The 11,970-nt window shown below is 41.6% G+C and overlaps 1 protein-coding gene across 2 annotated transcripts; it reads left to right on the forward strand.

The window, feature by feature from the left end:
• Positions 1-4,690: 4,690 nt before the first annotated feature.
• On the forward strand, positions 4,691-11,762 carry insig2 (insulin induced gene 2). Of its 2 annotated transcripts, XM_040201767.2 has the most exons (8): positions 4,691-4,849; positions 5,915-6,047; positions 6,150-6,261; positions 6,485-6,657; positions 8,257-8,381; positions 8,587-8,753; positions 9,499-9,598; positions 10,066-11,762. In XM_040201767.2, exons 3-8 carry the CDS (start codon positions 6,158-6,160, stop codon positions 10,105-10,107), a joined length of 711 nt encoding a protein of 236 aa, XP_040057701.1. In that variant the 5' UTR covers positions 4,691-4,849; positions 5,915-6,047; positions 6,150-6,157; the 3' UTR covers positions 10,108-11,762. The 2 variants fall into 2 exon arrangements, with proteins under 2 accessions (XP_040057701.1, XP_040057700.1); XM_040201766.2 differs by lacking the exon at positions 5,915-6,047 and having other exon boundaries at positions 4,700-4,849.
• The last annotated feature ends 208 nt before the right edge of the window (positions 11,763-11,970 follow it).

Below are 11,970 nucleotides of genomic sequence, written 5' to 3' on the forward strand. Positions count from 1 at the left end.
CAGGGCTTTTCATCATAAGGGAGTTTTTACTGTGCTGATGTGAGGGTTTTAGGACGGGGGATGTGTACAGCCTGTAAAGGCCTCTGAGGCAAATTGGTAATTTACTAATTTTTATATATATATATATATATATATATATATATATAAAATAATTGAATTAAAGTATCTGAAAAAAAGTCCTTCAATAATATACTGTCACCAAAATTGTGTGGATCGACATAAAAAAAACCTTTGAAACGATACATATGTTACAGAGCAATTGTATAGAGCTAAAACAAAATGTACAAATTATTTCAAAAAGAAAAAAAAATGTTGATGCCTGGTGATGTCCTTTTGTTTTTCAGTACTTTTCTAAAGTGCATATATTTGTGCGTTGGAGTGTTTCATTTTGATTCTTTTTTTTACGAGATGCTGGCTAAAACCCCGTTATAGGACCTTTTCCAATGATGTACAGTCCAGGGCCCAGTGGACACGAGGTTTGCAAACGTCAGGCTGCACTCAGCCACGGCTTCGAGCTCCCACTGTCCCAAATGAAAGTCACAGTTATGGGTCACAGAGCAACAGCGTTTTACAAGTCGGTGCTTGACTTCCTCTTTCTCTGTTAGATTTTCCTATGTAGTCCGGCCATGCAGCAGTGTCTAAAAGAAAAGCCATTACAGTTGGGTTAAACCTTCACACATGGGTGAGAGTGCATGCTTTGGCACCTGACATCTCTGTATTTCACGTGATAGACACTCTATTAAAGCGAGGGATGCCGTAATGGACTATGCATCAGTTCAGGTAATGGCTGTCAGCTTGAGTGCCCAAGAGGCAGTGAAGAATTCTATTACAAACCTTATAGTTTCTAAAGCAGTCATTCCCCATCTTCCTCTTAGGGGCAATTACTACAGCTTCATACAGCCTTCAACAACGAAAAGAGACCTCGTCCTTGGACTTCCTCCTGCCCGCTGGACTGCAGCGAGAGCAGACATATGGGAAGGCTGTAAATCAGAGAGCTGTGGGTAGGAACGGCCTCCAGCCCCCATGATGGAACATGTTTTTATCCATAATGCACATTTGTTAGATTTGCTTAAATATTTGTTTTAGGATGAAGAAGCGTTTATGCCTACCTTATTGGTTGGCTGCAAAAGACCGCCTTGTGTTCCCTCAATCCGTCTTTTACATGTTATGGGTGCGTAATGTGAGTGACGACACACTGTATTTACCACCATACACAATAAATCCATCCCCATGGCCGAACATTAGAGTGAAGTACAATAATAAATGACAGTTACTTTCTCCGACACTCAGCAGAAGCTGGTCAAAGCTGCAGCCCCTTACCCATCTCCCCTGGGATTCAAGGCCCAACTCCATTTCCACCCTGACAGGTGTAAGATTAACTTAGTTAGGTGCAGAGGCGCTCATGCTCGCCAAATTAAATTAATGGAACAAATTTCCCTCCTAATTAAGATGAAAATACATGTCAGTTGTAACCTTGCTGAGCACTAATTATGTACAAATGATTTATCATCTATTTCATCCTGAATAGCAATGGGCTCACCTCTCCGATAGCCCTGGCTGACTGTTAAGAGATGCTGCTGATTAACAGTGACAGGTTGTGCTGCGGAGAAGCTGCACGTCAGCGGCCAGCCAATCGCAGCCTGAGCGCAGACTCTTCTCCCCTCCATTAACCTACACTGGGTGTGCAGCTGAGCATCACTGTGCCTCCGCTCTACTTCTTGCTTCTGTCCTCAGAATGAAAAAGAACTGCATTCGAGGAGGAAAGGTGGGAGGAGACGGTGTGACTGATGCAGTCTGATGGAGAAGGAGCAACGAGAGGAGTAAAAGCTGAACCAAGGGAGGAATCCTGTAACATGTGCCTTTTGTACTGAGACTTTTTAAAAGGCTCTCCACCTCAAATAACCAATGGAATAATGCAAGCTATAGTTCAGCTCATACATCTACATGTTGTGCGTGTCAGCAGCTAATTGCTTTTAGGTGCCCTCGAACCAAACCAGCTTGTATCACTCTGATACCCGCCTGAGACCAGCAGGTGGTGCAGTAGGTTTAAGCCTCCCAGAAGACACGGTACACATCCCTGTGAGCAATCAAAATAAGCGGGGCTTCATTATACAATTACAGCCTAACTGGGATATTCCATCTTATTTTCTCCTGCCTTGCAAGTACAGATATATTTCAACGGGGGAAGCTGTGATTAGCATTAGAATCAGAGTCCCTTGTGAGGCTAAGGACACATCGGCCAATCTGTAATCATTGTTCCGCAGGCTTGCTCACAGGGGATACAGCCCCGCTTCGTCATTATCATTCAATATGCCACGCACATGCTGGCAGAGCTTCTGTGGTGCTGCCAGTAACAAGGCATTTGCATTTTCTCCCTTATATTTCGAGGAAATTGTTCAGACAATCAGGCACCACAAATGATTCTTCTCTGTTTCCACTGCCTGCAGATGAGAGATGCGCTTCTCCCTGATGCTGCTCTAAAAAGAGAAAATATCCCTCATTCTTTCTGTGTTTAATATCCTCCTCTTGTGATTCTTGTTTCTTGTTCTTTTGGGTTTGTGTCCTTATTGTTGAAATGCACTTATTGTAAGTCGCTTTGGATAAAAGTGTCAGCTAAATGACATGTAATGTAATGTAATAATGTAACGTAATAATTCTCCTTCAGCAGTTGTCTGTGTGTGTGTCCTCAAAATGTCATTACAGGTGTCAGCTCTGGCCACTAGGGATCATTTGACTTTCTATTGTTATTCCAGGGTTATTTAGCAAACACCTTGTTACAAATAGTTCCAACATTTAGCGTGTTGGATGTTGTAAATGTCAGTACAACACAGGGGAGGCACCAGTGGTCAGCTTATTTATTTTAGCTGAGTCTGTCTGTCCAAACCTTGCTACTCCCCTACTGCTGGAGACACGGAATCAGAGCATATCGAGCTACATGTAGGTCATTGTAACATGCACAATTTAAATTGAATCAATCTATTTATGAAATGTAAGAAGTTCAAAATGAGCCTTTATTTTACATAAAAACATAGGACTTTACGTTTGTGATCCTGAGTATAATCTTTCTCAGGTTTTGTCATTAGTAAATATATATATTATGGATAAAGATTAATTCAAAAACATGAAGTTGAAGGCCCTTCGATGCAGATTTCTCAGGTCATCCCTAACATGTGACACATTCATGGAATAAAAGAGCAGCAGACATTTTCTTTTGTTGCTCCCCTTCCCAATCGACACATCAGCCTTTGGCTGGAGAATTGGAGGTAGAGGTATGAGAGGCTTGGCCAACAGCTTCCCACGTTGTGTCTGTCTGGGGATTCTGGTGTGGGGCAGTGAAGGGTTAGAGGTTAACTAGACAACAAAGAGGCCACAAGGCGTAGTGTTTTGGAGCCACGATGCGCAGCGGTCTAATAGGAAGGAGTTTTATGATGAGGGTCCGGCCCACCTCTCCATCACCATACACACCCACAAACCGCCCTGCGCTCGCCATCACTCACATTTATACTGAAGGAACCGACAGTGGGACTCAGTGGTCCGATAATGAAAATGCACTTAGCATGTGGCACAGGCAGGATGATCAATTGAATCCCTGGCTGTTCTTTGGCATCCAAGTAGTCCCTGACAACTAATCTAAAGCCCCGATCATTGCACACGGGGTAGACTTCCTTTGTCAAGGAAATTCTAAGTCTTAGGTGAGTCTCCTGGGGAGTGGGGAGTTATTAAATATTTAGCATGAAAACTATAAATTAACCATGTTAGGTTTACTCTGTGTTATGGTATAATGGGAAATAATGTTGGTTTGTATTCGTCCACCAGTGGCTGACCGCATCCAGTTCTAAACAATGGTGCTCACGTACCATGCTGTGAATGGATGGGGTCCAGCTTACATCCAGGACCTGGTCCAACCCGACATCCCGACCCGCACTCTCCGCTCTGCATCTGATAAACTGCTCGTCCCTCACTCAATGAGAGCAAAACACTCGACTAGATCACGACTCTTTGCTGTCCTGCTCCTAAATGGTGGAACGAGCTCTCTGAAGACACCAGGACCACAGAGAGCCTTCACATCTTCCGCCGCAAACTGAAGACACCCCTCTTCAGACTCTACCTCGACTAAAACACTAAGAAATTGTAGCACTTAAATTGTACTTATGTCTCTTATCCATTGCAAGTTGTAAATCGACTTGTCTGATGAAATTACACTTTCTTGTTCTTCTGAGTTTGTATCCTTATGGTTGAAATGCACTTATTGTAAGTCGTAATAAAGGCGTCAGCTAAATGACATGTAATGTATTCAGACTATTGTACAGCCAGATCTAATCCCTAAAACCTGACGTCTCAACATAAATGCTAACATACAAAGATTAAGAATGATCCCCTCCATGCTGTGGCTGTCTCATATATGCATCTCTGTATCATAGAAAGAAAATATGTTGGCGAAAATAAACAGGGTTTTTGTGGGTTTGTGGATGAAGATTAGCTAAATCTGACATCTGTTCCTGAGGCTGAAAGCAAAGCTGTATCACTGCATTAGTTTTAAAAGAAACATATCGCAAATTACTTTAATATTAATGCCAACTTCATCCACCATCTTGCAATTCATATAAGGTGAGACATTAATATGTAACATTTAAACATTTACATTTTAATACATGACCATTATCTATCGTGTAAATCTGACGTCAGCCTTGAGTAGCGTGGTGACGTCACGGCTTGATGCTGATTGGTGTTCATTCTTCTTTGGGAGCCGGAAGTGTTCTCAGAAAGAAAGACGGAGCTAACGTTATTTCAAATGTTGCGTGTATAATGCCTCAATGTGAATGTATTAGAACGTCTATGTTAACATAAGGTAAGATTTATTCTGGACATTTACACAGTGTGCTACGACGACATGCAGTTCAGTAAACATTGCTAATGTTAGTTAACAGTTACACCATGTTAGCAAACTGACAAACAAGCTAACTAACCTAGCAAACCAGCTGCCATCACGGCTAACGTAATATGTTCTTTAATACTTTTTAACACGTATTAATGTCATGTAGTTGTTTTATTGACTCTTCTCACCGTGTTAGAAAGGGAAATACGGACAAATGCAGCCGACGCTGCTTAACAAATAGTGAGTTAGCGTTGATTGCTCGTAACAGCACGTCGTTAGACAATCCAATTCAAAAAGTGAAAGGCGAGTTACATGACATAAACGGCCTCCGATGACGAGACCAGTGAATTACAGAACCATTCAAGGGCGATGTGACAGTAGGCTTCAGAACCAGAAGCTCTGGGCGGTTTTGTACTTAAAGAGTAACATGCAGCTTAGAGCCCCCTGTCGAAGAGTAGGACAATGATTCCCATAGAAATATACCTAAGTACACTCGACAGTCACATATCATGTTGTTGTAACAGATTCTGTATTTCCGCATCAAAGAAGATAAGTGATATTTACCAATTCACACTGAAAATGTATCCACATTTACGTATGACGAGCCAAAGTCTACATATAATATATAACTAGTTTTTAGATTCTTTAAAAACAGGCACTCTTTATCATTTTACATTGAGTAAATATTTAAACAAAATGTATAGTTCATTGGTATTTTTAAATTGTAACTATTTCATTTGTTAGTGTTTTTAGTAATTAGTACACATTTCCTCATTCAATATAATGAGAAAGGGTTTCTAGACTTTTGATCCATACTCTGTGTGTGAATATGTATTTATTATTATTCTTACAGGAGGTCCTAATATTAGTTTGTTTTGCATTCTACACTTCTTGCTTCTTCACAGTACATGTTGTCTGTGTGCCTTCTAGCGTTTTGGAAATAATCTGGGATGTGTACATGCACACAAATTACACCCAATTCAATTTACTCTGACCAGCCCAAAGTCACAAATCTGAGTGTGTATCAAATCTTCACAGCAACCCGATTCCTTGGACTCCAAAGGTACTGGAAAAGCCCCCCCAAAAGCCCCTATTAAGGGAAAAAAGAAGAAACGTTAGGGAGAGCGGCAGAAGAGGGATTCCTCTCAGGATGGCCTGAAGTGTGATAGATGTAATGTGTACAGAATGATGTAATACATTATGTAGCCTAATATACAATTAGTAGAATAGCAAGTAATGAAGTCACCCACCCTTCTGTATTTTCCTGACCTAGGCTCACAAATGTCGCTAACACTGACCGCCATGAGCGACAGCGCAGTGATCAGGGGCCAGCCGAAGATGCCACGGCCCAACTGGGGCCCCTATATCTCAGTCATCACCAACAGGTTAGTGCTGCATCTTCTCTGCCAAAGCTCACCGTAAGCCGGGGCATACACCTTTTTGAGACCCATAACTTCCCACAACCCCTATTCACAGCATATGTTTGAGCCTGCAGGTCAAAGGTTACAGTATGCTATAGTTCTTAAATGCCCTGCGTTCTATCAGGTTTTGTCATTTTGCACAGTAGAACTCTTGCTAGTCCCCTGACTCCCTTTCCCTGCTTTGTAGGACCACCAACCTAGTAATCCGAGGGGCCATGTTGTTCTCGGTTGGCGTCTTCCTGGCTCTTGTGCTGAATTTACTTCAGGTGCAGAGAAACGTCACCCTCTTTCCCCCTGATGTCATCAGCAGCATCTTCTCGTCGGCCTGGTGGGTACCGCCCTGCTGTGGCACAGCCTCAGGTATGTTCGAACGTGTGGATAACACACACACCTGGGAAGGACTTCTGCAGTTTTTTAGTGAGGCAACAGTTAATTTGTATTTTTGGAGCAATTATCCATTTCCTTTCTAGCTTTGGACAAGGAAATGCAATAATGAACTCGCTCAGTTGAAGTACAAGTGACCCATTCAGATTGATGGTACTCTTTCTTTTATTCAGGCATTGCCAGACGTTTTAACATTCTTTTTCAGTGGTAAATATTCTGATTGCGGTTTTAAAATTGAAGCACATTTTGTCATCAGAAACTGTCGAACTGCAGAACATGTTGAAAATGTTAAATGTATTTATACATTTGGTGTAATTATTTCAATCAAGCAGAGAAAATTAAGTTATAAATAGGGCTGTCAACATTAATGCATTAATCTATGAGATTAATGTGGCCTAGATTAATGGACCAAAATATTTTAACATAGTCAACGTTCGTTTGTTGACCGCGGAAACGAAATGGCAGCTCGCCGCAGTCAGTTGCATCCAGATGGAGAGAGCTTTTTGCATTGGAAGTAAAACAAACAGTGGTGTGACATACAGTGGAGAACTGTGCACAGAAATTCCTCCACGTGTCAAACAGAGGGGGGGTCAAACGGACCACTTAAAGCACTGCGATATTGAGCTGGCTTTAGGCTAAGCTAGCTGCTAGGCTAAGCTACTCCCATCTCTATCTATTGACTGCTCTAGTTATAAAACAAAACATTCCATCTTTTTGTAAAGCAACATGTGGAAGAACTGAGCAGTTGTGTCTATTGCTTGTTTCTTTGGATGACTCCCACCTCACCAAGCCAACTGCAACTTGCCTCTAATCTGGGGCCTCTGTAGTGAAGCTCCAGATACAGCGAGTGCAAATTCCGGGCTGGGGTTGTGTAGTGTGTCATAGGTAGGGTTGCTAAGGGACGGAGCGTTTCCGGTTAACTTCCATGCGAAGCTCGGGAATTTGGGCAATTTTGAAAACGTTTTTTTTTTTCCCATATTGAATACGATGGAACTTAAATGTAGTTGAGAAAAAAAACATGCCGCGTTGTTTGTTGAAAACAAAAAACAATTACTTACTCAGTTAATCAGAACTTGTTATGTTTCCACAAATCTTTGTATTAATAAATGTGGGGAAATGTATTGTACTTATTATATGTACCTTGTTGAATCTGAACTAGATACTGTGAATATACAGTATATACAGCCTTTTATTGTTGTTAGACTTCCAAACCATCTGTGGGCAAAGGGATCTATTCAGCTGAATTTCACTGCTAGTGTCTGTCAAATAAAATGCTTAAAGGCATTTGAAAGTTGTGCATCATTGTTATTTCTCAATGGGAGGGAGGTTAGACGGTTTCTACCACAGCAGCCAGCATCTTGTTTGATATAGAGCCATAGTTTTGCTTTATTTGATTGGCTGATTGGCTCTATCGATGTCAAAGGAAAGTGACTATTTCATCTATTTTCAGGTCATTTGCATCCCTTTTTGAAGTTGATTTGTTAAGAAATACCAAAAGCTCTGAGCCCAGAATTTCATGACTGAAACGCCACAGTTGTTGTTTTCCGTTGTACGTTCATTCTGTCTCCATTGCAGCCTTGATCGGGCTCCTGTACCCCTGCATCGACAGCCGCCTGGGGGAGCCACACAAGTTCAAGCGGGAATGGTCCAGTGTGATGCGCTGCGTGGCCGTGTTTGTAGGCATCAACCACGCCAGTGCCGTATCCTTAATGTGTCGGGGCTCGTGCACCTGTTGTTCTCATGTCCAATACTTTGATATGGTGGGGAAACAAAGGGATAGGTTGCATTATTTCTCTCCCTACGGCCGTTTACACAAACTGCTTTAGAGGAGGAATGCAGTGCTGTTTCTCTTCTCATTTGATGGATTAACCATTACCTCTTAGTCCTTGACCCTACTTCTGTCAGAAAGTGGACTTTGCCAATAACGTCCAGTTGTCTCTGACTCTGGCGGCCCTCTCCGTCGGTCTGTGGTGGACTTTTGACCGCTCCCGCAGTGGCTTTGGCTTGGGGGTCAGCATCGCCCTGCTGGCGACGCTGGCGACCCAACTCCTGGTGTATAATGGAGTCTTCCAGTAAGTTAGAATTCCAAAAGATAAGTGCTGGGCAACAATTACAAATTTGAATTGCAATTAATCACATTGTTAAGTGCAAAATTCAATAATGAATTCAAAAGTAGTGTACTGCGCACTTTATTTTAAACTAAATTGCAATGCAATTTGGTTTGCAAACACTTTAAACTAAATAGGTGCTTTTTATTCCCATTACACAGCAGCAGTTAAAATATTTCTTGTAGATCTCAATCTAAACACCAATGTTATCAAATATAAAATCAAAGCTGCTAAAAGGGCATTTTAAGCAATAAGGTACGAGAGGCTGTACTTTATTGTCCAATAATGTAACAGTTGGCCAGTGTTGTTAGGCGCCGCGGAATTATAAAATCTAACCGGTTACTTTCAGTGCGCAGTGATATGGAACGCTCACGTCAATGTGAACAGCTACTGTACATTATCGCTGAATAATGCAGCCCCCATGACTCACTCTCAACCAATCAAAACGCTGGATTTCATCTACCCGTATTATAATAAAAAATGGTGTTCCATTGCAGCACAGTATTCAGCCAGCAGCATGATAGCTTCACTTGGAGGCTAAATCCTCCACCAGCAATGCCCACCAAATGTCTTGTCTTATTGCATTTTCTGGAAAACTCTAGTCTTTGGATATTTGATAAATTGGGGCAGTCTGACCAAGATCATAGTTAAGTTAAGTTTAGGCAAGTATTGTTGAAGAATTAAGCGCTGCTGTTTCTTCTCTGCACAGGTATACATCACCAGACTTCCTGTATATTCGCTCCTGGTTACCTTGCATCTTCTTTGCAGGGGTGATTACTATGGGAAACATCGGACGGCAGCTAGCTTTGGTAAGAAATACAAATCTTAAATTCTACTTTGCTAAAACTCCAAGATTATTATTGGAGTCATGCTACATTGTAAAGCAAACATATGAGTGTCTGATCAGGAGGCCATCTCGCAATAAAGTGCGTCTAACTGTAAGTCTCCGCAGTAACCAGCATGGAGCCCCCCCTTAGGTCTTATAGACGTCTGAGTAAACATTGTGAACATGAGCTAATGTCTTCTTTAATACAGCATGATGTAACTTCAGCAAACTATAATCCACTTATACCACAAACATCACACTGTTCACTTCCTGCATAAAAGCAAGATGTCAACAAACAATGCAGAATTCAAAGCTTCGTAACGTCAGTCACAAAGGACGATTTCTACTGTTGCATTGGAGTCTTCCAAAGTTCTGTCCTAAAAGAAACTGGCCATGAGAGTAGGTTCGGGGTTCTGAGTCTAATGGTATTTCCTGTTTGTGTTTTTGCAGTATGAAGGCAAATTTTGTCAGGAAAAGACCCATCAGGACTGAGGGATGTCACCAGGCCTCGGATCAACACATCGTCCTTGCACCTACCTGAAACCAGAGAGCATCTGCATGCAGCGTACATCACGGCTGGCTGCCCCTGGAGGAGCCAGTTAGGAATGTCAAGCAAGACCTGAGCTTCTGATTGGCTGCCCAGTGCTTTCTTCTGACAAGACAGTATTTAATTGGCTGTCATCGGGCTCTTCAGATCCTGAGAGGTCTGCTGGCTCGATCATTACATGAGCTGAACAATGATATGTTTCTTGTGTTTTTTCTTCTCTACTTACTTTGCTTTGCTGCTCATCCCTTTATCATTCTTCAGATCAGCTGGAATGTGTCAAAAACAACACAAGTGGGGGGAATCAGTTTTAAAGTCACCTCTTATCTCGCACATCCTTCAAATGTCATTGGAGGACCCACAACTGAGATAAATGACATCAAAATATACAATAAACTGTTACTGCTGTGTATATATTGTACAAACAGTATATTGTATGTAATTAGCTTGTGTCTACATGTAGGGTTTCTTGATGAAGGAACGATGTGTACTGTCTGAACTTGGTGTGAGAACAAACCCTACAGCGTTGTTGTACAAGCCACACCTGCTTATCACCAACATGTGTGGAATCATCTGATCCAAAGAACCACGGACGGTGCTTTATTATTCAGTGTTTAAAGCTCTGAGGCTTTTGGTTGGAAGTGAATGCTCCCTACACGTTGATGGGATTAGTTTTATAAGTTCATTTTAAATCACATAAAGTCATATTCAGAAAGAATTCCCTCCTTATGGAACCATTTCTATTTTTATATGAACTATATATACCTTTTCAGTTTCTTCATTAGCAGAAGCATGGCTCCCCAGCCTACTATCTTTCCCAAACTTGGTCATCCTGTGAACCAGAGGTGTTAGTTACCCAACATGTTCATTGGTGGATGGAGGAGGCTGCAGAACTGAAGCAAGTCGTGTTCTTGGATCTAAACAAAGACGTGTTAGCCTAATAATTCCAGATACAACACATTGATAAGTATAAACTTGTGAATTTGTTTGCACCGTGTTATGGTGTTCTGAGCAATCCTTTAAGATCCTGTCTGCACATACTTAGTAGCACATGTAGTAACACGTGATGTATTACTCTGTCCGGTTTCTTTGGATTTTAACACTGCTGCATAACTTTTAAAGTCTGTTCAAAATATGAAGATGTCACGCAGTAGGTGAGAGGTTGGTGAACATAACCCTCCTGGTAGGAACTAATACAAAATAAGTAAAGCAGTAGAAGGAACTAATACAAAATAAGTAAAGCAGTAGAAGAATCCGTTTTGGTCTGTTTGAGGTATGATTGGATTGTTTGAGGTAGTGGTTCTGTGAGGGCCCCTTTGAGGACATTTTAAGACCCCTCCCCCGTTTGAAAACTACTAGTTTATGGGATGCTTTATAACCATTTATAATAAAGCATGATGGGGCGAGTTACAGCATCTAAATTGAAAGTGTTTCTGTAATTCTGTTGTATAAGTCAGTAACGAGGCAAACATTGACAAACCTTTAATATGCATTTTATACACTTTCTGCAGGTAATTCAGGAGTCCACTCAAAGCAACCTGTGGCACCTGGATATGTGCAATGTGTTGCTGTATTAAAGACCATGGCCTTATGGGTAACAGCATCTGATTAGTGTCTTTCTCATGAAGTTGGCAACCTAAACAGTTCAGCAGGGAAGGATGCATTCCTATCGATCGCCAGATGAATGATCAGCAGAAAATAGACTGTAGACTAGTGACAGATTTTGTTGTCTGAAGAGTCCTTGTTTCTAACCTTCGTATTCCAGGAAAACGTCAGTGAGATTTAACGTGTTTCTGTGGCTGAGATTACAG

Source organism: Gasterosteus aculeatus, chromosome 16 (genome assembly GCF_964276395.1).
Source record: "Gasterosteus aculeatus chromosome 16, fGasAcu3.hap1.1, whole genome shotgun sequence".
Lineage (NCBI taxonomy): Eukaryota > Metazoa > Chordata > Actinopteri > Perciformes > Gasterosteidae > Gasterosteus > Gasterosteus aculeatus.